Source organism: Drosophila bipectinata, chromosome 3R, assembly GCF_030179905.1.
Source record: "Drosophila bipectinata strain 14024-0381.07 chromosome 3R, DbipHiC1v2, whole genome shotgun sequence".
NCBI classification, from domain to species: Eukaryota; Metazoa; Arthropoda; class Insecta; order Diptera; family Drosophilidae; genus Drosophila; species Drosophila bipectinata.
In genome coordinates, this window is record NC_091739.1 from 26,748,382 (window position 1) to 26,774,437 (window position 26,056).

The 26,056-nt window shown below is 45.0% G+C and overlaps 2 protein-coding genes across 3 annotated transcripts; one reads left to right on the forward strand and one right to left on the reverse strand.

The window, feature by feature from the left end:
• Positions 1–312: 312 nt before the first annotated feature.
• LOC108121847 (uncharacterized) lies at positions 313–2,889 on the reverse strand. Of its 2 annotated transcripts, none has more exons than XM_070281423.1 (3): positions 2,205–2,889; positions 2,020–2,119; positions 313–1,892 (listed from the first exon to the last, which is right to left on the reverse strand). In XM_070281423.1, exon 3 carries the CDS (start codon positions 1,781–1,783, stop codon positions 410–412), a length of 1,374 nt encoding a protein of 457 aa, XP_070137524.1. In that variant the 5' UTR covers positions 1,784–1,892; positions 2,020–2,119; positions 2,205–2,889; the 3' UTR covers positions 313–409. The 2 variants fall into 2 exon arrangements, with proteins under 2 accessions (XP_070137524.1, XP_017091636.2); XM_017236147.3 differs by having other exon boundaries at positions 313–1,788; positions 2,205–2,887.
• Positions 2,890–3,417: 528 nt separating this feature from the next.
• Positions 3,418–25,115, forward strand: beat-IV (beaten path IV). Its single transcript, XM_017236804.3, has 7 exons — positions 3,418–3,924; positions 12,436–12,904; positions 18,709–19,427; positions 19,528–19,663; positions 21,300–21,433; positions 23,599–23,827; positions 23,915–25,115. The coding sequence occupies exons 2-7, from the start codon at positions 12,850–12,852 to the stop codon at positions 24,019–24,021; spliced, it is 1,380 nt and encodes a 459-aa protein (XP_017092293.2). The 5' UTR covers positions 3,418–3,924; positions 12,436–12,849; the 3' UTR covers positions 24,022–25,115.
• Positions 25,116–26,056: the final 941 nt, after the last annotated feature.

Genomic DNA, 26,056 nt, shown 5'->3' on the forward strand with positions numbered 1-26,056 from the left:
TGACATTTCCCCAAATTCAACTCGACTTGAAGGGCAGGGAGCTGGCTCTTCTGCTAGCTTGGGCAAACTTCGGATCCAACCTTTGGGCAAAATGACAGAGAAAAGTTGAAAACACTTTTGGCCACAATTGGGCAAACGGAACAAAATGAGCTGCCTCCACGCACTCGAGGCCACCTCGGAAATGAGCAATGAAAGTGCGTGGCCGGACTGGAGACCATCATGTAATTAGACAAGTCCTGAAAATGCACCTATCCAGGAAGTGGCCTAACGTAGAAATTTGTGCAAGACGGCTCTCATAACGGAACGAAGAGGTAGTTGCCTGTTAAAATATATATTTGTTTTTCAACATTTCAATGCAATTTGAATCAAGTTTTTGAATTGAAGTAAAGTCTGCTCGACTACACCAATTTTAATCCCTCTTCTTACCGTGGCAGTATCTGGCTGGAGCGGGAACTTTTATATAGGTTCCTGGTCTCTTACGCATATAAGCGGATTTGATCCGGCAGGGTGGGGATTCTGGAGGACTTGAAGGAACAGCGTGGGAAAAGGGCAACACGCTGCATTCAAGTTTGGTGGTTTTGACGGACAACTGAGATGCCTGCGAGCGCAGGGGCAACTGAGATGATTCCAAACGTGTTCCGGAGGGGGAAAAAATATTAATGATGGGAGTCCGAGAGATAGGAAGCTGGCTGGATATTGGACGAGCCTGGGGCTGCACAACCGCCTTGCGGGAGGTGGGCTTGAGATCGGTAATGACCTGCATGGAGCACTTGGCCACCCCGCCTCGTGGCACTATTGTCACCACATAGGAATAGGACGAGCCCTCTTCAAGAGTGTGGGTCTCTTCCTGCTGCAGCTGCAGTTGCATAAGCAAGTCCCCGACTTGATTGATGATCTGCTGGGTACCCAGGGGCGAGGACATAGGGCTTTCCGAGGAGCTCAACGTGGAGCTGGAATTCGTGGAGCTGGGTGTATCGTTTAAAATGGGAGTTTTAGAGCTATTCAGCGTCTGGGTCGTCGTCAGGGAATCTTTGGTATAAACACCAATTACCGGATGGGTAATATTATGCCGCGGGACAGTACCGCCACTCTCGCGTTTGATGTCGAAGGTAGCCTGGCGGTGAATGCTGGGACGAACTTTGGGTTCCTCGGGCACTGCCTCTGGTACCATAATGGCGTCCTGTAACTCCTTCTCCTCCTGCTCCTCATTTAACTGCTTTCTTAGCTCCTCCAGTTGGACCCGTATCTGCTCCAGATTGATAAAAGTCTGCGTCAGCATGCGACTCTCTTCCACGGAACTTTCGGTAGCCGTGCTCTGGTTTAGGTTTTCAGTGCTTATGGATTCTGTGGTTATGAGAGCATTCTTCTCTTTTCTCGATAGGGATGTTAGGCAGAGACTCTCCAGATCCTCCTGGAAGCGTTTCTTATCTTCTGCAGCCTTCAGATCGGCTGCTTCTTTTGATCCTAGGTTGATGGGTAGGTCCAGTTCTGGCGGTGGCGATTCATCCTCCAAGAGCGGCAAGTGGTTGTCCTCTAAATCCGCCTCTACCATATCCATCCTTCTCTTTTCCAAGAGGTTCAGAACTGCATCCAGATCGCTGGGAGTGTGGACGACCGCACTATCCACCAAAATGAAAGGAACACCCTGATCGTCGGACCCTGAGGACAAGTCCTCAATGCCAGCCAAGCTAGTTTCGCCTTGGAAAACCCCCGAGGATTCCGGTGGATTTGAGTCCGATGCTGAAGAAGGGGAAGCCCCACTTATTTTCTTCTTCCGCATCATGATGGCTGTGGATCAACGGGAAAGGTAACTGATACAGTGGAGTTGCCATTACAGATTTTATCCAACAAAAACAACAAACTATGCAGCAAGGCAAAGCCATAAGCAAGACCTGAAACTTTCAATTCTTAGGTCATGAGTCATATTAATAAAAAAAAATTATTTATAAATATGTATCATAGCTTTGAGTCAAACTATTGACAAGAGGCCAGACCTGGGACAAACAAAAAGAAACTCACCTGGACGCCAAGAAGTTGAGGTTGCGGCTCCCACGATTACGCTTCGCCGGTAGCCCCGGCAGCAAACAAAAATTTAAATCCCTCAAAAGTACTCGGCGGGCTGAAACGAAATTGAAAAGGATAAAAGTTCGGCGTGGCCGGGAATCAACACGGTTCAACTATCCCCCAGTTCTCGGCCCACAGACCTCCTTGATCCAGCTGCTTCTCCTGGGCACTTGTGGCTGCCCTGGGCTCGGGGTTGTTGGAACACAATCCGTAAACCAAAACTTTATTTTGTGCTGATAAAAACTTAAATGTAGCTGTTGTTGCCCCTGCCTCTGCCGCTTCCACGCAATCGTAAATGTTTGATATCCCCAAAGGTTAACAATTTCCGTTGCCGCTTGGCTTTACTTTGCTTTGGCAAGTTAGTTCTGTTTCTGCTTCTGCTGCTTCTCGTTTTCTTTATTTTGTTTGGTAAGAATTTTGCGGCTGGCCAAATGAAACCGCAGGGCTGGTAAGTGCCTCACCCACACACACGAACCTGCACGCACACTCCCGCACACACACACATTAGCACAGAGACAGGAGTAGGTGCTCGGTCTTCGGGCTGTCTGTCCAACTGCTGTGAATGGCTTTCGACCTGGGCTGACTCTGGGATTGTGGAATTGTGGCAAGGGCTGCTGGCAAGCGGTGCTGGCTAGTACCGATGCCGGTGCTAGTTGGGGAAAGGCGTACTCAGTTCAATTTTGACATCGAGAGAAGGCAAATAAAAAAGATAGGCAATGGTAACAGCCGGAAGCTAAGATTCCAAAATTTTTGTGTTCGAAAACTTAATAAAATGCTAATGACCAGACCTGGCAAGCCAGGCAGTGTACTGAGCCAGTTAGATCTTTTTCAAAGATGTCTTGTTTTGATTTGTATTTCTCTGACTTTTGTTTCATCTATAAAATATCTCCATAATGCCAAATTTTGCTTTATCTTCTTAGCCCTTATTAAAGGTATATGCACGGCTTTCTTACATCAAAAGACACATGTATAAATTATTTAATTATTAATGACATCTTATTGAATCTTTTATCAAAATATATTAACTACATTACTGTTTATAAGTCTCGACACACATGAGCTCTTCATCATGGCACATTTATTAGATTGATAATGACATGAGATATTAAACATTAATTTAATAATGCACTTACACCACATCTTTCTTCGTATGCCAAGCAAGGATACAATGTACCCTTTTGACTGTTTATATGAACAACCAAACTTGGAAAGAACAACTTGGCTTTCTCTTTGGCTTTCGCTTCTCTTAACTTTACGATATTCGAGTGGTCTAAAAGCTCGCTTCATGGCTGAGAGCGTGTGGCTACGAGGCCAGGACGAAGGACTCACGATTCCGTGACGAATCACTCACGACGCCAGGCCGTCGAGAAGAGGGCATAAACAAATCCAGTTGCCCCTGTCCGTTGGCATTCAGTTGAAATCGTTTCGAGCTGGCGAAAGGACGTGCCCAGCGGTCGTGTGGCGAACAAATATCCCCCGCAGTCGAGTGACATCCCGAAGTCTTAAGTTCGTGTGTCGAGGTTTGGCCAAGACCACAGCGAAGGCGCGAAAACACATTAGTGTCGAGTGAATTTTTCCCTTGTTTTTTCGCCGTCTTTTACCCGCAACCGTGTGCGGGCAATTAAAGTTCCGGGTGCCCCGCTGACTGATGGTCGCGCAAATTGCATGTCGGAGTGCCAGGAGTGCATGTCGCAGTGTGTGACACCGAAAGCCAAATGCTCGTGAGCCACACCGGGCTGAAAAGGACTGAAAAAGTGTTGGCCAGGAAGCTCCGGCTCTGGCTCCAGCTCGACTAAGTGGAATTATCAGCCCGCAAGACAAACAACACGCAAGCCGAGTCAAATGAAAACCCCATCAAAGGCAAGTGCAAATACGAGGAGCTATGGCAAAAAATTTAATTAGAACTGAAATGGCAAAATGCGGAGCATAAAATAATTTCAAACGGATGTCGGGTCATCCCGGGAACATATGGAGCCTGGGCAATGGCATTCGCTTGACAAAAACAAGACCCCAACCACAAACCGAAAGGAATTCGCATACATATGATATTTATGAGAGTCTCCCACACCCACTCTCATGTGTTTGTGTTTCCTGGCTAGGAAGGAAATTTATTTATTTGTTTTCTTTACTTATACAGCAGAAACAGGAAAAAGTACAACTACCGGAGTGGGAAAAACTGTAATGAAAACAAATGTCAAGCCGGGCTGTGAGGTTTCACTTTAAATTTGTAAAATATTTCCGTAAGCTCGCAAGGATATTACCTTTTAGGGAATCATGTGAATTTAAACGAATGCAATTAGCCAGAGCATTGGCACCCAGCACCCAGCTTCAAATATAATTTGACCGCAATGCCCCATGGCTAGTGCTTCGGAGGTGGGCACAAACAATGCATATTCTAATATGCTAAATGGTCTGCCATTGTATTCGCGCCACCTCCTCACAGGTGACCTCCTGTCTGCCTGGTAACCCCCTGACAGGCCAAAACCGCAGCTGAAATTATTGCTCGACTAGACAAACAAAGCACGGCAGTTAGGAAAACAATGGCTCAGCGTGGTTCAGTCCTGTTTGGTTCAGTTGAGCCCGCCGACTCAGGGTAGTTCGGAATCGTCATAATTTCAATTAAAATTCAATTGAAATTATATGCAAAAACAAACAATGGTGTAAATTGTGGGGCTTGTCGGCGCACCCGTAAAAGTCAATTTAATTATGAATTCAGCGATATTTATCAATCTGGGCACTTGGGCCGCCCACTTCCACACCCACACACACTGTTCGAATGTATTTTACCCTTTCGCTCGCTTTCCTTTCGCCCTTCGGCGCCGGCCCCTCTTTTTGTATTGATTGGCAATGGAAGGGTAATTGACATTTCAATAATTCCATAAATAGTTAAGTAACTGCCCTCACCTAGCCTGCCCCCATTTTCGCTATTCCCATTCTATTTTTTCGTTTCTCAGTTTCCCGATTTTTTGTTTTTTTTAGTTGCTTTCAATTTAGTTCACGCCACTTGAGCGAACTTAAATATTTCTTCACACTTTGCCTTGTCGCCATCGCCTTTTAACCGAAGTTTTCCAATTATATGTCGCCTTTTTTTTCCCCGAACAGTTTTCCCGGACGCGCTTCATATTTGCTTTTCCTCCGCCGCCTTCCGCCGCCCCGCTGTTCGCTGTTCGCTTTCTCCGTGTGGCTGGAGAAAGTTTTTATCGTCGTGCGGAAAAAATTATGCTGGCATTGCCTTCTCTCATATGATTGGCATCGCGCCCCGAAACTTTTCCCCTCAGGAAAAACGGTTATCATAGGCAAAATCGCAGCGAAACTGGCGTAGATTTTTTCAGAAATGGAAATTTCAACGCAAACTAGTGTTTGCACGATGGCTTGGAAAAATTTCCCTATCGGTTCGGAATTAAATGGAAATCAATTCGAATACCGGCCAAGCTAAATGTCAGGTTTAGCTTTTATGCTTCTTTTTTGGTTCTATTTGCATTTTCTGCCAAAGCCGAGCTGTATCTTCATCAGTATCCATGGCTGTGTACAAGAGTCTGTGTTTACTACCATTCCCATGTTTCAAGATACGGCATACACGTTATTTCACTTTAGTACATTAGGGCAGACTTCCTCCGGCCGGTGCGCTTAATTTCCGGCGCAGTCAACAATGCGGATGGGGAGTCTCGGGTGCCTGGTGGGAGTCCGGTGGGTATCGTCTGGGATTAGGGATTGGTCTGTTCCTCTTTTCCCTACACACCGCTTCAGTTTCTTGTCATGTCTTCAAAGGAAGTTGCTACGAACGCCAAGGCAGTCGAAGCGGAACCACAATTATATAAAACATGAAAGGTAGTCCATTTAAATTTAAATTAAGCTGACTTCAGAAAACTATTCCACGCTCTGCCTTACCACAATGGGCTAAGAACTGACCCTTTTCACCTTTCGCTTCCCAATTAAGGAGCTTAAGTGGATTTCTCATAATTAGCTTATAAATACACAGCCCGGCTTTGGTGCCCTTTTTGGGGCCTTCAAATATTTATGCCCTTCAATTTAATTTATTAAAATGCAATTTAATTATTTTAATATTTATACCACCCCCTGGAGGCTATCCAATCAATTTTGAGTTCATTCGCGTCACATGTAAAATTTATTTTTCACTCTACCCAGACATCTGAATTGAAATGTGTGTGTTTCTTCGGTGTGCCTACGTGGGCGTATCACTCATACGCACCGGTGCCCGGAGTCTGCGGGTGGCACGCTTGCAGCCAACAAATCTTGTGTATAGCATTTAATTTTTGACTTCACTCGCGGCTCACGCGCCAACTTTTGCGGTGAGTGACTCAGAAATGGGGCAAGGGGCACAACAGCCGCCTCACAAAAGCAATGGGGGCGAAGCGTAAGTCTCGCCATGTTGCGGTTTCCAGCCTAAGGTTGTGGGCATTTGTAGATGTAGCCACAATGTTTCGAAGTAATGTTAGTTTCCTTGGAATGTGTGCACGGAGAGATTTAGACATCACTGCGTTGATACATTAAATTGGCTAAAATATATAAAATATTACCTAAAGTACATTGTAACTATCCCACATACATACACATACACGATTCAAAAATTCTTCAATAATTTGTTTGCATCTATACATACATACTTCTTCTCTGTGTATAATAGTAATTTCAATGGAGTATATGGAACTATTTATAGACTCAGAACCCACAGAGGTAGGCAACGCTTGGGGAATCCACGAAACCCCCGAGGAATTCCATTGAATCGAAATTCTGTTTGTCTGATATTCCTTGAATATTCGGCTTTCAATTTCCATTAGTCAGTCATATTCCACTCTGTAAATTGCCTTTCACTCCGCTTTTGTGAAATATTAAGTACTTTTTCATTTCCTTTTCCGACGCGAATCCCTTCGACTTCCTTGCTCCGATTTCTGTTTTTGGCGCGACGAGAAACAAAAACAAAATTTGTTTGCCATAAAAAATTGTCGCAAGTTACGCGGCTGGGTGACAAAATGTGGATGCCTGTGGAAGGTTGTTTTTTTACTTTTTCCATTTTTTTCCGTGGGCCCCTTCTCAGCCACATGCTACTTCCCTTACCCACACAATTGTGGCATGCCGTGGATTTCCACTTATTTTCCATGCCGAACAGTTTTGGGTTTCGCTAGCTGGCTGGATGTTGGCAGTCCCTGTTTTTGTTTTGCCTGCTTTTTCTCGACGGTTTTCTTTTACTGTGCTCATTTATTTTTAATGTTTCTTGCACCTGAAACGACACACATTGAGCGGGCCAAAAGCAGGTCTGGCATTAAAAATTTAAGTTTTATGTCAATGAATGTCCTGCCCTGGTGGCTCCTCCTTTGTTCGTCGCTTCGACTTCTTTTGTGGGCATTTTTCACGGTGTTTTCGTTTCGATGTTGATTTAATTTGGGCCACACAACCTGCTGACTACAAAGAGTCGGAGACAGACTCGGATACTCGCAGCCGCAGTCGAAATTAACATGGCACACAGGAAGTAGGTAAACAGTTCCCCAAAAATTAATGGCTCCCCATCAAACGTGTCTTCGTGCGGGCTTAGGAAAATGATAATTTATTTATAATAGTGGGCCGGGGCTGGGAAACCGTAAAAAAGAGGGAACCATAAACACTTTTTAGTTGACTCCAACGCCCCCGCACGACCAGGGCTACCATTCCATCCGTATTATTATTTTTTTCAGTATTTTGTATTCTCTCATAAACTCATTTTATCCCCAGCACGTGATATTTGTCCTCACGCATGTGAACATTCATACGTTTGCATGGGAAACTTTATTAGTTGAGCACTCAATGAAAAGGCCATCAAAGAAAACACTCGCCGGGGACTGAGGACTGGGAACTGATGGGATGACAACTACATCTGTGCAGGGCGCATAAAAATTTACAACATCAGCAAACATTTCCCCAATGAATTTGCATTGTCAATCATACGCCGCTCATTTGTTATCCTTATTTGGTGTTATTTTTTAGCACCTCACAGCTGCATTTTACGAATCATTTTTACGACTCACTCTGGCTTTTGATCAGAACAAATCTACAGTTTTTTTTTGCCTGGCTTGGCTTTCGCCCCATCAATTTTCATCGATATCCTGTGTCCTAATCTGTCAAGCGGCAAGGGATTTTCGGATTTTTTGCGAGTGTAATCTTCCATGCCACATTTTGGCCACAGAAAAGCCACATGAATTTATGGGAAGCTACGGCATTTAATAATGTCAAAAAAAGATGAGAATCTCACAGACACCGCAGAGTCCTTTGGGAGGTGTCTGCTTTAATTTACTCTGATTGTTATTTCGAGAGCCGACTAATATTAAATTCTTAATCTCTAGACAATAACTAGAGCACTAGGCAAGGCGTAATTCCGTAAACCCCAGGACAAAAACAACCTGCGGTTTTCCTTTAATTCTATAACCGAATTTTCGACTGCCCTTCACCAAGCAAAGCTCGGAGCGCTAATGCAAAATGTATTTTAAATTGGATTAAGTGTCAGACATTTTGGCTTTGTGCCAACAATAATTTAGCCTGTTGAATTTTAATGCGATTTTTGGTAATGTAACTTTTGACCGTCCACCGAAAAGCAACAACCACCTGGCCGCCAAGCCTGGCCGCCAGCCCCTTTTTCCATTTGTGTGTATGCAATGATAGCTGGAGCTGGTGGGGGGAAAAATCAATACCATTACGGGCACAATGCACATATGGGGACGAACATGTGTACTGAGATGTAAATAGCTGGTTGACATTTTGACAACGACAAACCGTTCGGGGGCACTTGGAGTGAACTCCCCAACATTATTAGGTCACTTGTGGCTACATGTTTGTCGGTGCGCTACAGCAGATACACATCCATACATGTATGCATGTCCAAATGGAAATCTGGTCGCTGGCAGCAAATTTAATTTGCCAGCCCATCGCTGTTTCGAGACTCGAAATTATAATAATTGCTAAAATAATCGATTCGGGTCCCGGACCTCACATTGGCTAATTCATATTAAATTACCCTAATACAAATGATATCCCGACTGCCTGGCTGCTAGCATACTCTTATTAGGTCCTTGTCAGGTCCTGGAAAGTTATGTCAACAATGTGAAAGATAAACAATACCAGCTTGCCCTACCATGTGTGTGAGCAAGTGTGTGTTTGTTTGTGTATTTGCCAGGATACACACAAAGATGGAGAACTTGCTGCCAAACTCCCAGTCGTTGTTGTTGTTTCGGGTTTTGTTTCACAATAATAAAGTGCGGCTGCAGCTTTAATAACTTCTGCAGTCAACAAGAGCACCGACCATAACAACAGAATCTACCTCCTCCGGCCTGCCACCGCTCACCGCCCGATGGAGACAAAAAATACCAAAAAGAAAGGACAAAGTCGGATCGGATGGGCAGGGGCGGAGAGGAGGTGGTGGCAAAAGCAAACACACAGAAACTACGGAGCTGCAGTGGCTAAAGTTCAGCAGAGAATGGAGCTGCATTCTAATATGATGGGACCGCAACGGGAAAAGTTGCAACCCAGTGGCAGCATTGGTGGATGAGTGGTTAGCGGGGTGAGTGGGTCACTAAGTGGGCCAGGGGAAGGGTATGGAGAGGTCCACAATGCCAGGAGACGAATTACATTTGTCGCGCAATGTTTGCACATATTTAAGCAACTTAAGAATTAGCCAACTTAGCTGGAAAATGCAATGGAAAAATGCTGGCATTTGGAGTAGAACACTGAACAAAACTTGCTTACATTTATAAAGCTTTGAAAAAATAATATGATGATAATATTAAATAAACCATTCTTATCATAAAATATCCTATATAGATTTCTTCTCGCATTAAGTATGTTTCCTACTCTAACAATCAAGCTCTGTAAATGGAATTGGCTTGCCATTGTTGGCCACATTTTTGTGCAAGTGTAGGATCCTTCTATCATTCCCACATTCAGTCTGCAGTTTCTCAGTGAGCCATCCATTCGGGATAACTCTCGAGGAACCCAATTTGAGTTGCCCGCGCTTTGCAATGCAAAATGGCGGCGCTGCGAAAGTTTTTGCTGCATAATCGCAGGCGCAGCACTTTGGGACAAGCAAAACAAAAGTCCTTCCAAAAAGAAGAGGATTGCCAGAGCACCAGGAGCAGCCGCGGGAGCTGAACGAGAAAGGGAGCGATGGCAAACAAACTTTGCTGGCACTGCGCATAATGAAGCAAAGCAACAGACAAATCCATCTCCGAGTGTGGACAAAAAGTCCGGGCTCCGAATACGGGCGGGTCCTCGTCCCGGTCTCGGTCTCGACAAAGTTTCTGTTGCCAAATGCGAAAAGAATAAGACACGACGAGCGTCACAGTTTACTTGGCATTTACATTTCCGCTCTGCCGGCTGCCACCCGAAAGTTGTTTTCCTTCCATCTTTTTTTATGATTATTTCAGCTTCATTTTTCATTAAGAGCCAGGCCGCGCCAAATGTTGGGCCCGGCCGCAGGACGAACTGCTGCCAGTCAGGACTCGGAGTCGGCTCGTTTGATTTATGCGCATTTCATGGGCACATCGACTGCCGAGGGCCATAGCACGTGTCCTTGAGCATTGTGTGTGTTCTTTTTTATTCGCTAGTCAAACGTCCATTAGCTACGCGGGAATATTTGGCCAGGAGCCCGGCGAAAAGTTTTTGCTCTCAGCGACCTAAAAAGAAAGTCCCGACTAGGTCATAATCGAATCGGTTTTTTTCGCTCACAGAATTTCCAAATACTTTTTGTTGTGCCTTTTGTTAGAGAGTCAGTCGAGATACGCTGGGTCCAGAGAATATTTTTATACCCTTGCAGAGGGTATTATAATTTTGTCCAAAAGTGTGCAACGCAGTGAAGGAGACATCTCCGACCCTATAAAGTATATATATTCTTGATCAGGATCACCTCCTGAGTTGATATGAGCATGTCCGTCTGTCCGTCTGTCCGTCTGTCCGTCTGTCCGTCTGTCCGTCTGTCTGTTTCTACGCAAACTAGTCTCTCAGTTTTAAAGCTATCGACTTGAAACTTTGCACACACCCTTCTTTCCTTTGCACGCAGTATATAAGTCGGAACGACCGGGATCGGTCGACTATATCCTATAGCTGCCATATAACTGATTGATCGGAAATGGTATAACTTTGGGGTTTTTTGAGTTAGAGAGTTCAAATTTGACATGAGAGCTATTTTTGGCAAAATAATACGACAAGCCAAATTTCATAAGGATCGGCCGACTATATCCTATAGCTGCCATATAACTGAACGATCGGAAATGACCCAACTTTCGTGTTTTTGAAGATAGAAAGCTGGAACTTAGTACAGATTTAATTCTTGGTCAGTTGATCCAACCTACCAAATTTCATTAGGATCGGCCGACTATATCCCATAGCTGCCATATAACTGAACGATCGGAAATGGTATTTGGTAGAAATATCAACTTTCGTATTTTTGAAGATAGAAGTTTGGGACTTTTTTTAGATTTTGTATTGTAATAAATTGGATTATATATTCCTATTCCCATAAGGATCGGCCAACTATATCCGATGTTTGCGATAAATATCCGGTTTTAACTGCAAGGGTATATAAACTTCGGCTCCGCCCGAAGTTAGCTTTCCTTTCTTGTTCCATATGAATTCTTAATTTTATTCGATTTTGTAATGCACTGGGTCGCGCTCGACCTGACCTATGACCTCAGCTGGGGCATTCGGCACAACAGCTGTCAACGCCCACGACCACGCAACGCCCACACATTAACCTTTCGATTTCGCTTTTGCTTTTGCCAGTTCGATTTGTAACGTTTATTTATAAGTTTCTGTCAGTGGTGGCAGAGTCGGGTAAATCTATTTCCATTCGAGGAGGACCATCTGACGCCGAGGCGGACATGGCAGGGGATTCGTTGGCAAAAATAAATGACACCATACTGCTGATGGGAGTGTTATGTAATGAGTTCTCATTTCCATTCCCATTTCCATGGAAGCCGCAAAGTGCTAACCAGGAAACAATGAGAACAATCAATAAATTGTCTCTAGATTCCGGTCACCGAAATCATTTGCTGATGACCACATTGAGGTTGCCGTCGTCATTTGCTAAAAGAGAGAAACAGATAGCGAAACAATGTCATCTGATTGAGAATAATTTTCTGTTTTGTTTGTACTTTGACCTGATGAGAAATGGAAATGATGAACTCGACCCCATTGAGGAGGAAAAATGTAGAACAAATTGAAAAGCTTGGGCAGGGTTAAATGTGAACTAAGGTCTGTAGCTCAGAGATATTTCACAAAGTATATGCTGGGTATTGGATTTCACCTTGAGTCGAGCACAATTAGGATAACTTTACCTTGGCAGGGCCATCAAACTTTATTAAAACCCATTTATTGTGGTCTTCTTTGCAGGCTGCAGGAACGAGACAAAGCCGAGTTTAATGAGCTCGCTGCAGTGGCAGCACATGAGACTGCCGGAGCAGTTGTCCCTGAGCAAAGGATCGAGCCAACTATTAATGGCAACAGGCTGGAAGTTTATGCGAAAAGTTTCTGAAAGTAATACGCAAAGAAAACACAAACCGAGCTAAGTCCCATCAAGCAACAATAAACGGGAAGCCGACGGAGGAAAAACCGCTTAAATCAGCACAAGAAAACGTCGAAAGAAGCTGAATCTGAATCTGAAACAGAACCTGAAACTGAGGCAGAAGCAGAAAAGTTTTCCGGCAACGGATTTCCATTTCCCGAACACTGAACATCATCATCATCATCATCATAATAGCCACCTTGGTTATTGTTTCGCAAAGGATTACATATTATGCGATAAACATGAAATACACAAGCGATACACGAATCATTGTGTTCATTTGCTGTTTGCTGCAAGGTGAGTGCAAAATCGAAAAATTGAGGGGGAGTGTAAGTGTGAGTGGAAGGCCCACCCACTGGCATTGCCACAGTCATTTCCATTGCCACATCCATTTCCAGTTCAGTGCCTGCGCGTGTCGACACCTTGCCAGTCAATAAAAAGCAAATTGTAACTGCTCAACAAAGTCACTTGTGGCGTTTTAACACCCAAACGCACATACCACCGTCGCATACATATATAGTATATATATGTACTGCATATGTAACTGGGAAGCTTTCTGTGTTCCGTGCGTGTCGGTAGTCCCGAAAAAAGGAGCACAACCGCCCACTAATCCCCGACATACATTCATTCCATCCGCCCAATGCCGTCGTACACCCCTTCCACGTCCGGGACCCGCTCGTTTCACTTATTTCAGTTATTTTTCTTGTGGGCCGCATGCGGAGCGCATACAAATGAGTGAGGTATGGCCCCAAGGCAGCCGCCACTTGGACGGGCAATTTTCGCTTTATTTTAAATAAAACATGATAATTTTTTTAATAGAATTTCGCCGAGCCTAATGTGGGCCGTACCAAGTCGAGCGCTGAGTGAGCTGTCAATTTGCGTCTATGCCGAAGTTGGCTCAATTTCCATTCGTGTTCGCATTCGCATCTGTCAAGTGCAGCCCTAGTCAGAGTCAGAGCCAGAGTCAGAAGTACGTGACTTGACAGACGCAGATCTGCTGCACTTGCCCCCTAGGAAATCACTCATACGTATTAAATGCGAGACTGACGCACGAGACCCACTCCGTGGGCTGGGCTGCCAGTGTGTGTGCATAAATTCCATTTCATTTCGCAAATATGTAATCGCACCTTAAGTGCACTGCGCACAGAATGCAACCCTCAGCCCACTTCTTCCATTTGCCATTTCCGATTGCCGAAGGGCATTGCTAGTTTTCTAGTTTTCCGCGAATTTCGCATTGCTCAAAAACAATGAAGAGAGGAGAACTTGGCTGCTGCATTGGCAAATTGTTTGTGGAACGTGAGCATCTAGCTTTTTGGCACACGAACACGTTGTGTTTCATTCAACTTTAAGTGGCTACAAATGAGTCCGCGCCTTGATCAAATATTACCCATACGCCGTGTGGGCGACAAGTTACATGTGCTATGCCACTGTGCTATGGCTTCTCTGCGTGCTCCTTTGTTCGGGCGCTTGTATGGCATGGCCATTGTTATTCTTATTTTCAATTACACGCCAGCTCAGAAGCTCAGAAACTGTTTTCCCCGCACTTGCCTCCCTTTTCCCATTTGCCTTTCCTACTGGGCTTCCTGTCCCTTTTCGTCTGCCCTGTTGGCTCATCACCTGCGGTTATTTTGATTTTAATTTGCTCGTTTCTCGCTCGTCAGTTGCTGTTGCCGTTGCTGTTGCTGTTGCTATTGCTGTCGCCTCTTGTTGTTTCTATTTTATTCATAAATGTTTTGTTGGCCGTCTCACCATGCCGTACACTCGCAGACACAGATATGCACACACAAGCCCTTACACGCCTGCCACTGTGTGGGTTAGTTCGCCTTGTCAGTGTCGTTTAGAGTTGACTTGTGTGGCTGTATGGCTGTATATGTATGTATGTTTGTGCTTGTGTGTGAGCCAGGATTTGCGCCAGATTTGTGTCAACTTGAATACATCAGAAGCGCTTGAACAGATTTGCATGTTGTTTCTGTTTTCTTTTTTTTCATTTTTTGTTCGCGTTGTTTTTGCTGCGGTGCCTGCAAACAAAAAATGCACACGCAATCGCGCAGCGGCAACGGGGCGTATGAGTATTTTCACTTTCCCCTGCCATCCGCCGCACGGCCCTTCCTTGCCGCGAGCCTCACAAAACTGTTGCATAGTTTTTTGCGCCGCAGTTGCAGCTGCCGCTAAAGCATTGTTCTTGTTCCTGCCGCAAGGATGGCCTTTGTTGTTGTCGCTCGGCTACTGCACAAACTAAGCCAAAACTATCCCAAAGGCTTTTTCATTACAATTTCGCCTAGGCCTCTGCCTATGCCTCCGCCTCTGCCCCGGCGCTGGCCCTTCACTGCACCCGGTTTGCGTTTTGTTCTCGCCTTTTTCCACTGCTTGTATTTTTTAATATAATTGTTTGCGTATTTAGCACAAGGCCAAGCGCCCGTCCGATCCGAAGGACTCAGTAATTGTTTTTTAAACGCCTTTAATAAACCGCATTTAACGGAGTTTAAGCTGTCAATGCCACAATAAATATTCATCAGACCCCACCACAGCCAAAAGATACGAAATGCAAAAAAAGGCAAAGCGAATGTCAGAGTTTTTAATGAAGTCTAGACACAGAGAATAAGACGAGCCCTTAATGAGCTGCTGCTCCTTCTCCAACTCGGCTGACATTTCACTATCAATGGCAGCCGGAGTGGCCTGTCCTTGTTGTGTCTTCCAGTTTTTTGACACTTTTCGGCAACTTTCTCGCGCCGGCCTATCGCAGGACCAAGGACTCAGGTTGGGGCCAACGTTACGGGGCTAAATGATTTACCAGATAGCAAAAGTTTGCCAGCCTCCCCGAGCAGGGGCCGCATAATTGCTGTGAAGGCGCAAACTCATTAGTGGTATAAAGTTAAGGGCCGTTCAACCGATCCCGATCCGGATCCCACTCCACTCCGCCACGGTGCACCCACCTCCATCCGTTGTCCACCCCATCATTGATAGCAACTAAGCTGCTACAACCGATTTTTGTTGCCGCTTTATCTCCTAATGGCGGCCTTCATTATGCGCTATTTGGCAACGCACAGTGGGTCAGTTTACCTAGGGTCCTCGAGTCCCTGTCCCTGTCTCTGACCCTGTCCCTTCCCTCGAGTACGTTTCCTGACTTTTTCCGGTGCTGCCAGCTGGCAGGAGCTGCTTTGTTTGTCTTTCCACTTTCCTGTCCTTCGGTTCGGTTCATTTCGTTTCGTTTCGTTACGTTTCGTATCGCTCCCTTTCGTCCTGTTCTGTTTGCCAATTTTATCGAATTATGCTAAACACCCCCAAAAGTAGAGGTGGGTGTAGGGGTCAGAGGACTTATTTAACCTCCTGCAGGTGGAGGCTTACTCTGTTTAAATATGCGTTAATGAACGAAATTATCATGCATACCAAATTATTTTCCCTCCTCCAGCTTCGGCTTCGGCTTCAGCTTCAGCTCCAGCTTATGCATATTCAATTTACATCAAGTGCGCCGCGTTGCTTTGCGGATACTTTACATACTAATTTAAATATGGAACTTTATTTTCGCAAGTTTTGTGGGCGGGGCACAATATCATAGTGAAGTGGAGCCGGGAGTCTGGGGCTGCAGGCTGATAGACAGACAGTTTCAAAGTTTTTCTCCCTCGGCGAAAAGCCTTTGTTTCCATGTGCCCCCAAGGCACTTTAGTTGAGGCTTGTAAATTCTGGCAAAAAATTGTACTTCATTAAAATAGAATTTTGGTAACAAAATTTTTTTAAGAACTAAATCGTCTAATAATTTTTTAAAAAATGTTTTCAAATTTAAAGTATTAAAGTTCGAAATGTACTCGTAGAATGAAAAACCACATCTGTTCAGGGATTTTCGTTATTGTCAGGGTTTCTTGAATATTGCAATGCATCCAATGTATCTAGACAATTCCGAGATGCCTCACTGTGGAAATATTTACATTTCGTATGTATCGTGTGCTGTTTCAGAAACTCATTGAAATGGAATCCCATTCGAGGCACATCAACTTGTAATTTAATTTTGGGTTTGAATGTAAGCCTTTCTCGCTCGACATCGAGTTGGCTTTTATCAATGCAGACGCGGAGGTTTGGGGGCATCTGGAGGCCTTGGTTTCTGGTTGGGGTAAAAGCTGTCATTCGCTTTGCTAAAATTCTTTAGCATTCCCCCGTTAGCCCCGGCAGGCAATTTTAATCAGCTCTCTTGCAACTTTTCACCATTGTATGCGAGGCAGCATGCCTCTCGCACAGCGATCCTGCCATCCTTCTTGTGTCCTGATGGGACTTTGCTGTTTTTTAATTAACATTAAGACACTTTGTATCGTTGCCCAAAAGACATGTGTTTATTGCTGTTGCTGCTGTTGCTCCACTACTACTGCCACGGGTGCTTTGTCTCAGCTTGTATCGCATCTGCAGTCTGGGCCTGGCTTTGTTATTTTCTCAAAAAGAAGCTTAATTTCATTAAGCCTATTTCCCCACCGACTGACTGACATCAGCGGCGACGCCTCGTGGGCGTGACGACTAGCGGACGCACCTTGACTCGTCCATCAAAGTCGCTGTCATAAAAATTTGCCAATTAAACAACGTGTGCTGCCGTTAAAGCCCCACAACAGGTCCTCGAAATTCTCCGCTAATTAATGGCCAAATGTAATTACCCCGAATGGTTGCGGAAGGTTGAGGGCGGCTAAAATGCTTTTTTCGGTACACATTTTGTCTTTGACTCGTTAACATTCAAAAGCCAAAATTAAAAGCAATCAAATTCATTTCTTAATTAAATTCCAGTTAGGCAAATCAAAATTGTTTACTGCACTTGAGCATCAAGTATACGCCACCGCATCCATTTGCTCATCCCCACTCGAAGGTCCTGCCAATCTATTCAATCGGCTCCTGGGAGCTCGGAAAAGTTGTGCAGCTGCAACGTAAAAGTTTTCTGTTCCAAGTCTCAGATCAGAGACTGTCAATCTGCTTAATTCCATTCAATTGCTGACGTCTTTAAGCGGCTGGAAAACTTTTCCATCTGGAGCGGTCGAGCTGCCAATGGCAGTGCCAATGGCCAATTAGCCGACACCCCCGGACTACAGAATCTAGAACCCGGAGCCATGGTCGTGCTCCTGCTCCTAATGGCCGAGCATTTTAGCTCAGATATTCAAATATTTATGACGACTACCAGGCTGCGATTCTAATTTAACGCTGGCTGAGCAGCTCCGCCAAAATAAACCACTAAACGGCGCATTTATTTGGGGCCGAATGACAGCAAGGATGTGAATAAACGACCAATATCCTGTGGGCAGCTGGCCGCTGGCCTTCATAATTTGCGGCTCGACTCGGAGGTACAGTAATTTCACAAAGGATTAAGCCCGATTACGCACTCATTTATTAATATTTACGGCCAGCCCGACACAGGATAACAGATAGCCTGCGTCCAGAACAATAGCCTGTACCTCCACCTGCTGGCTATGGCCTTGGCCTGCTGCTGCCATCCTTTATTCTCCGACCACCTGCATATTTCAGAACTTCTGCTCATAAATAAGCAATTGACGATCAAACCGTGGGTCCTTTTTAATTAAAACAATAATTGTTTGCGTTGGCTCGGGACTCAAGGACACTAGCTGGACTACAAGCTGGATGCGGAGTAGCAAAGCTGTCCAGGGGACAAATCAATTATGCAAATATTTTCTCAACGCAGCCCGGCAGGCGGAAAATTTGCGCCGTCATCAGCAACAGAAACTTGTCTCGTCTTGACGGGAAATATTTTAATTTTCCTCTGGCCTTGTTACGACTGCCATAATCCTTGGCAAATGCCCAGCGGGCCAGCTGAACTCTGTCCTCCCGCCTTTTGCTATCACCTCGCCATCCAGTGCGCCCTTTTCTTATGCAAATATGCGCTATATAACCCCGCGGTGCCTTTCAAGTTTATTGATTTCCGAGACGGTGCTGATTTCAATGTTTGTCGGGTTCATCTTTGAGCTCCACGGTGGGAAGTAAATCTATCAAATAGTTTCAGATTTTCTTTAAAAATAGGAAGACTATTTGGTATTGGTACTAAAATATAAAATCTCCATTTTCATAATCTTTATTAATTAATATGTAACTAAATAAAGCCTTTTTCTTTTTATTTTTAGGCCTGGCCGTCGGCCTCCGCATGATCAAAGTCTCTATTCCCGCCTACAAGGTCCGCGGCGAGTCCGCTTTCTTGGAATGCCAGTACGAGCTGAATCGCACGCACCATACCGTCTCGGGCTTACAGAGTCACCAGGACTCTCACGGTCGGGGACGTAACTCCCACGCTGGCGGAGACTTTCACTACCCGGACAGCGAAGGCCTGGAGGAGGAGCGATCCCCCTACCGCTCGCGAATGCGTCAGGGCCAAAACCAGAACCAAAACCAGCACCAGAACCTGGGCCAGCGGCAGCACGGTCAGCGTGGTCAGCGGCCGCGGCAACGGGAACCCATCGCCATGCGGCAATACCAGAGCCAGCATCAGCAGCTGCCGTCACCGCCGGAGAAGTCACCTTACGGCCACAGTGTCTACCGGGGCAGTGCCGCCTCGGGCTATCTGGGCGCCCACGTGGGGGCCAGCACCCACAGCGGCTCGATGACCGTAAGCTCCGGCAGCAATACCGGATCGGCCAGCTATATTCCAGAATTCGATCGGGCGGACAGCTTCGACGACAGCATTGACCGGGACGATGACGACGAAGAGGAGGAGGAGGAGCAGGCCGAGGAGGGCGAGGCTCTGTACGCCATTAAGTGGTACAAGGACAATGAAGAATTCTACCGCTACGTGCCAAAGGCTCGTCCGCCGAAAACCAGTTATCGAGTGGACGGAATTCGAGTTATTGTGAGTATTTGTTTGTTTTCTAAAAAATATATATTTTCTTTCATGGAAACCAATTTATGTGTAAACCTTTTCTAATTCTATTATGTCTTTCATATTCCAGGAGGAGCTCTCCGATGCCAGTCGTGTCCTTTTGCGGGGTCTCACCCTCAACTCCACCGGAATGTACCGCTGCGAGGTGTCCGCCGAGGCCCCCAATTTCTCCTCGGTGCAGGGCGAGGGTCGCATGGACGTAGTGTGTAAGTTACCAAAATCTGCAATCAATTCAGAGTCACGTTCCGAATTTGGGGGGCGAGTCTATTTTTTATAATATTTGTTGCAAAGCTGCACACAAACGAGCAAATGTTTGCGTAAAAAATTTCACATCAATTACAAGCACATACTGAAAGTGCAAATAAATGCTGGTGTGGGAAGGTGCATATTTTCAATCTGTTTCTCATCATTCTGGAGCTTGTTTGCCCTTTTTTTGTCGATAGCATTCCAGATCGGGCTTAAACAAAATGTGAATTCTATTCATGCCCTTTTTCACAGTTATTTGATTTAATTTTCTCTCCTATCCTTGCTGAGCGAGGAATTCCAATAAGCGGCTAAAGATTCAGATACTTTCAATAAATACAACATCGAGAATTGATACAAATTCCAAAATGGAATAGTTTCAATAAGTAAAGCAAATGTTATCAATAAAACTTGAATTAAAATATATACACTCGCTTTTGAAAAATTTAATTCGAATTTAAATAAAACCCCTTTTTAAGTCGTAACCTCTGACCTTCATTTGGGCTCTTATATTATTCTATTATCTCGGTAAAGCCTAAGCTGGCTAAAATTGAATATTTAAAGTGCCTTTCCGTGGCTCTTCTAGCCGCTTCTGCGGTTCATATTCCGGCACCCACCAAAGGCACCACTAAATATACACACAGAGTACACACATAAATATGTTTATGTATATAGTCCGATTCGGATCGAGTTCATTTTTGCAGCTTCTGTTGGTTCGGCCATGGTCGCCTAATGCGACTGGCCCTGTTGTTTGTTTTGGCTTCTTTATCGGGGTAGTGGGCGGAAATGCTTTTAAAAAGTCATTCATAAGCTTTAGTTTCATAACAGCATATATTTGTAATCTGAGCCGAGTCCCTGCATTTTTTTATTTCACCGCTTTACACACGCGCTAAACTTCCCAGCCGACCCTGCCCCTGCTCCTGTCCCTGTCCCTGGTCGCCTGGCCGTTTTTTACTATTTTTATTTACTTAAACCAAATGGCCAACGGCAAAAAGGGAAAACTATATAAAACTGTGGGGCTTGAGCGTAAAATCAACAAGGCAAACAGAGACGGGAAAGTGGGCTGGGTTGGGAGGAGGCCACGCAAGCGATTTATAAGTTAAAATGCCATTTTAATGGATATTTCCGCAGTCTGGCCGCTTACAACATATTTTGTGTAGTCCTCCATTTCCACCGCCCGGACATGCACCCATTCCCCGAGCTTTTGCAACTGCAGTTGTTGCTTTCGGTTTATCTGTGTGTTTTATGTTCTATTTGAGCGGCGAAAAAATATTTATTTGTATATCCCATTGAAATCGTCTGTGCAAAGGGTGCAAAAACTCTCCCTCCTGCGAGGCAGAGTGTGTGCCAGGCAAATATTTGCCATCCAAAGCAACACAAAAAATTGTTAATAAATTACTCGACCAAGAAGAGGCGAACAAGAACCGAAAGCCGCAGTAAATATTTATTGGTGACTGGTTTTCGGGTTTTAAAAGGGAATCACAAATGATTGGTCTTCGGAATTGCGGAATATAATATTTAAAATTAATCCGCCTACGGTTATATAAATCTATGTAGTACTCATAATTGATGAGAGGTTATGTATTTTGTATGTTTCAGTTCTGCCACGCGATGGTCCACACATCAGGGGTCAGCAGTATCAGTACCAGATCGGAGAATACTTGTACTTGAATTGCACATCAGGAAAATCGCATCCAGCGTCACACCTACAGTGGTTTGTCAACGAACAGCCGGTGAGTTTGTTAACCCAGCATATATTTCTTTAGCAAATGTTACACTGAAATATTTACCCTTTTCCTGGGGGGGCTTCTACCAAAACGATAGTACCACCTGCCCATCTACCAACGCTAATCAAGAGCGCGCTTAAAAAAAATGTTAAAATTATGCATACAGTAAATATTTAAGCCCTTAACAACGCGGCAAACGAAGCGGGGAGGTAGCAATGGACCCAGTTGGCCGGGCAGGTTGTTGAAATAATTTCATGAGCAAAAAATCATGTAGACGGGCAGGCTTCGAATACATTTTCGGGGGTTTCTTGCCTCGCTGTTGGCTTTGGCATGTTTTATGGTCCCGATGTTGGGGCTTAGAAGCGGGTCGGCCAGGTGTGCTTCGTCGGGAGTGGGTGGCTGGCTGGCTTGCTGGAGGGCTACTGTTCCGGCTACAGAAACAGAAACTGAAACTGGGACTGGGCCATCCATCTGGCCAAAAGCTCGTTACATGTCTGCCGTGGCCGGAACACAAAAATATCGGGGGGATGGGGGATCATGAGTGGGTGGATGGATGGGGAGGCGAAAGACCGATGGTGGGCTGGAAGGGCGCACTGCATTTTATCGTCGACGTTGACTACATGGCACTCAAATTGTGTGAATCGAGGCGTTAAGGTACGAGTTAGTTCATTGTACCATACTGACTGCCCACCCCCTCCCGGATGGGGGCTCCAGAAAGGCCCCTTTCTGCCTTGTCGGGCTTTTGTATAAATACGAGAAAAATCAATAAGTGCGATTAGGCACGATTCCCGGTTTATTTGCCTTCGAACAATGGCAGCTGGAAACATCCCTCTTTCATCGCCCTTCCTGAATAATGAAGGAGGCCTGCATCCCCCGGAATCCATCAAATATATATGAGTTCCCGGAGGGGAGCAAAGAGGAGCATAACAGTAAAATTGTTGAACGTTTATTTAATAACGTTTGTCTTGCATTCAGACGGCCGGACATTCATGGTTGTACACATCGTATCCTTGTTGTCCTGCAAACGCTAGGCATCTGTGCAATTTACAATAAAACTGTCCATCAGGACACATATTTTTGCTGTTCTGCAAAAAACTTTCAATATTCGTAAAACAATTTTGTTGTTGCCCACAAAATGCGTGGAGCACATTTTCGCGGGATCTTGAAGTTAGAAGGTTTCCAGGAATTCGACGGACATTCTAAGTGCCCTCCTTTTATTGCCACTTTTTGCCAGTTTTATTCCTGGCTTCTTATTTTGTTTCGGGGCTTTGGTGCTGGTCAGGACAGCTGGCGGCATTTTCAGGATGTTTGTTGTGTGTCAGCAGGCCGCTTGAAGCGGACCTCTCCTGATTTAATTTATGCCCTTAAAGTTTTAAAACCGAAACACAAAGGGAAATGGCAAGCAGGCCAATCGCCTAACAAATGGCAACAATTTCGCTGGCAAAGTGCTACTGCCCTACCCCCCTACGGCGTGTTTCATTCCCCGGAAAGAACGAATTCGAATTCCCATTCCCATTCCGATTCCGATTACTTTCGCAGAGAACCCAATTTCGAAGCAAATCGAAAAAAAGCAGCAGGGAAAAGTTCAAGTTATTTATTTGAACGTTTCACATTTTTTATCAGGTCTGCACATTTTTCTTATTTATGGCAAATGATTTTATTTCTTCTCAGTCCAAGTATAAGTAGGGGCCTACCACCTACCCATCGCCCACCAGCCCATCCCCACTTAGGTTTCCCCTTCCGCGCAAAGTTTCCCGCTCTACTGCCGCCTCTTGTGATGGCAGTGCACTTTGCTGACAGCAGCAAACACTGAAAGGGAGGAATTATCAAGCTCTTGTAATTGTAACCTTCAGCTCAGACTCCGGCTCCGTCTCCGGCTTCAACTCCGACTTGGACTTGTAACACAAAAGCATCCCCTCAGGCATTTCCCAGACATGTCCCAGACACGCCCCTTGCCGGTACTGTTTCCGTTCGGTTGCTCATACGCCGCGTGTGTCAACCCTTAGCACTTGATAGCAACTCCCGATGCAGGCTTTTAATTCCGTCTTTGCACTCAGCGAAATCTATGCAACTCTTACAAGTGCTAGATGAGATTAGGGCCCATATTTTATACATATTTTTTGCAAGTGCAACGTTTAAGCAACCCTCTGTTCCGTTGAATTTTTTTCCAGATTCTCGACGAGCACTACCTGCACAAGTACAACGACGTGGTGCACAAACACGGGCTAATCACCTCCACACTGGGCCTGCAGCTGCCGCTGGAGCCGCGACACTTCCACGACGGCGACATGCGCGTCAAATGCCTGGCCAGCATATCGCCGGTTCTGTGGAAGGGCGGCAAGGAGAGCGTCCTGCAGCGGCGGCCGGGCATCATCGACAACCGCGAGGCCATGCTGCTGGGTGAGTGACCTTTTTTCAAATCTGTCGAGATTTCAACCTCCTGCTAATCCAATATCTTTTTTTGTGTACTTGTTCTTGCTTTTACAGTTAAAGGAGCAGCAGGACACTCGCAGAGCAGTCTGCTACGCTCTCTTACCATTGCTATTATCCTGGCCCGGACCGGACAGTGGCTACTCGGCTCGGAGCTGACCTAAGCGAGTCCTTGCAGACGGCCAACTCTCCTGGCGACTCGTTTCAATTAACATGCATTCATTTCAATTCAATTCAAATGCAATTGCAGAGCATAAATGGTGATTTTGTATACTTTAAGTGTAATATCTTTAGTTGTTAAGTGAATATAAATGGAAAATACAAAAACAGAGTCAATGTAACCAAGAGTAAAGAGCAAGTATATCGGATAAATGTGTTATAGCATGTAAAAATCAGAAGGCAACGCAAACAGAAACGAGTTGAATAGTATTTGAAGGGGTTGCAGTCTGCCACTACAAATCCTGGGCAGAGGGGCAACCGAAATTCAATTAGCAAAATTGTTAAGTAACTAAATTCCAATCTAATATATATGATACAGCCCCTGATCCCGAGTCCCCGACGTTTCCATCAGACTAGCCGGATGGCTGATGGTTCGTTGTGCGTAATTTCTGTGTAAATACTTCAATTGAGACGAAAAAGTCTGGGACAAACTTTGGACTTTTGTCAAATACTATCTGACTGGCATCAATTTCAAATGGGAGCTGGAAACTTTGCCATAACAGATGCGAGAACTACATAATTGCAACTGAAGTGAAAATAGAAGGGAAAAGTAAGCAAGGAAACTACTCATCCCCCAGTGCAGTGCTTCAGTTACAATTCCGGAAAGTATTTGCTTCCTGACTTTGAATCCAAAAGTAGTTGAGTTTTGTTTTGTATATGAAGTCTGTAAAGAGTAAGGAATTTGAAATACATTTAGATTGTTGTTGGATCAATTACGAATAACTCTACGGCTTAAAATTAAGTTTCAATGGGCTTGGGTTACAGTGCCCCCTAGTCATATGAACTGTATAAAAATATATATCATATCTGTACTAATAAGAACTTTTGTTTACCTAGACCTGTAAGCTAACTATTTAAGTTGTAGCCGAACTGTCCCCAAAAAACGAAAAATCTCCCTTGTATGTAGTGTTGACTAAATTGCAAGTAAATTACGGCTCCCGAAGATATAACTACTATATATGAAGATATGTACATGTATACAATAAATGAGTATGAGTACGACATGGCCCCCTTTTCCCCCAGAGTGTTTAAACAAATATAAATGTGAAAGCAAACACCGAGTTTCTTCTTTGTATTTTTGGCGCAACCGGATACGGAAATGTTATCTGCTGGTGGAATAACACGCACCCGGTCCATACAGCAGACATTAACACCTGAAGGGCCGAAGTTCCTAAGCGTCCTTTTGCTTTCGTCCTTCTCTCCACTTTGCAGAGGTGTTAAAATCGTGGCTGCCTCTTGCAGCGCCAACAAAGGAGATACAAAAAATTATATATATATGGAACATAAAAGCGGGCAAAGTTAAAATAACACGTACAAATTTTGTATGCAAACAAACCGCAACACACGCTCGCACTCACCCAGAACTCGAACATACACATACCACGAACCCGGACACGTACACGCACACATACATAAAAGCACGCACGGAATGGCGTCGAATGAAAAAATTGCGTGCAGCCTTTTAGGCGCTGCCGGGGCTAAACTTGGTTCGCTTTTCGCTTTTTTATATGCCATTGTTGCCGCTCTGTAGCTTCTGTTCTCTCTCGGCCAACATTTTGATGGCGCACTAAACTTTATGCGAGCCACATAAATAGAAATGCACGCAAAAAACTTTCACAAAGCGGCAACCGAAATAAAAACGGAGTTTTTGTGGTCGCTGGGGGGAGGGCAGGAGCCTGGGTGGGCACACGCAAATGCCGCAGGGCAACCGGCCTAAATGCGTGGCTCGCAGCAATTCCAAGGCACTGTTTACCTTGGGAATCCAGCCGTCCACCCACACCTAGCCACCCTGACCTGTCCCAGCTACTGGTCAATCTAATCTGCTTCTGCACTCGGCCAGTTTGGTCAAGATTTATGGTTGCCTTGCATTGCATAAGCGACGCCATTTAAATGTCTGGCTCTGAACTCCCTTAACCCTTAACCCTTAGCCATCAGCCATCATATGTTCTAGGGGGCTGATGGGTGTGGTCGCCAGAGCTG

Coding starts and splice junctions, on each gene's coding strand:
- beat-IV (XM_017236804.3), top strand. CDS start 12,850: ATGAAATACACAAGCGATACACGAATCATTGTGTTCATTTGCTGTTTG. Junction 12,905..18,708: donor CATTTGCTGTTTGCTGCAAG/GTGAGTGCAAAA, acceptor TTTTATTTTTAG/GCCTGGCCGTCGGCCTCCGC. Junction 23,828..23,914: donor CCGCGAGGCCATGCTGCTGG/GTGAGTGACCTT, acceptor TTGCTTTTACAG/TTAAAGGAGCAGCAGGACAC.
- LOC108121847 (XM_070281423.1), bottom strand. CDS start 1,783: ATGATGCGGAAGAAGAAAATAAGTGGGGCTTCCCCTTCTTCAGCATCG.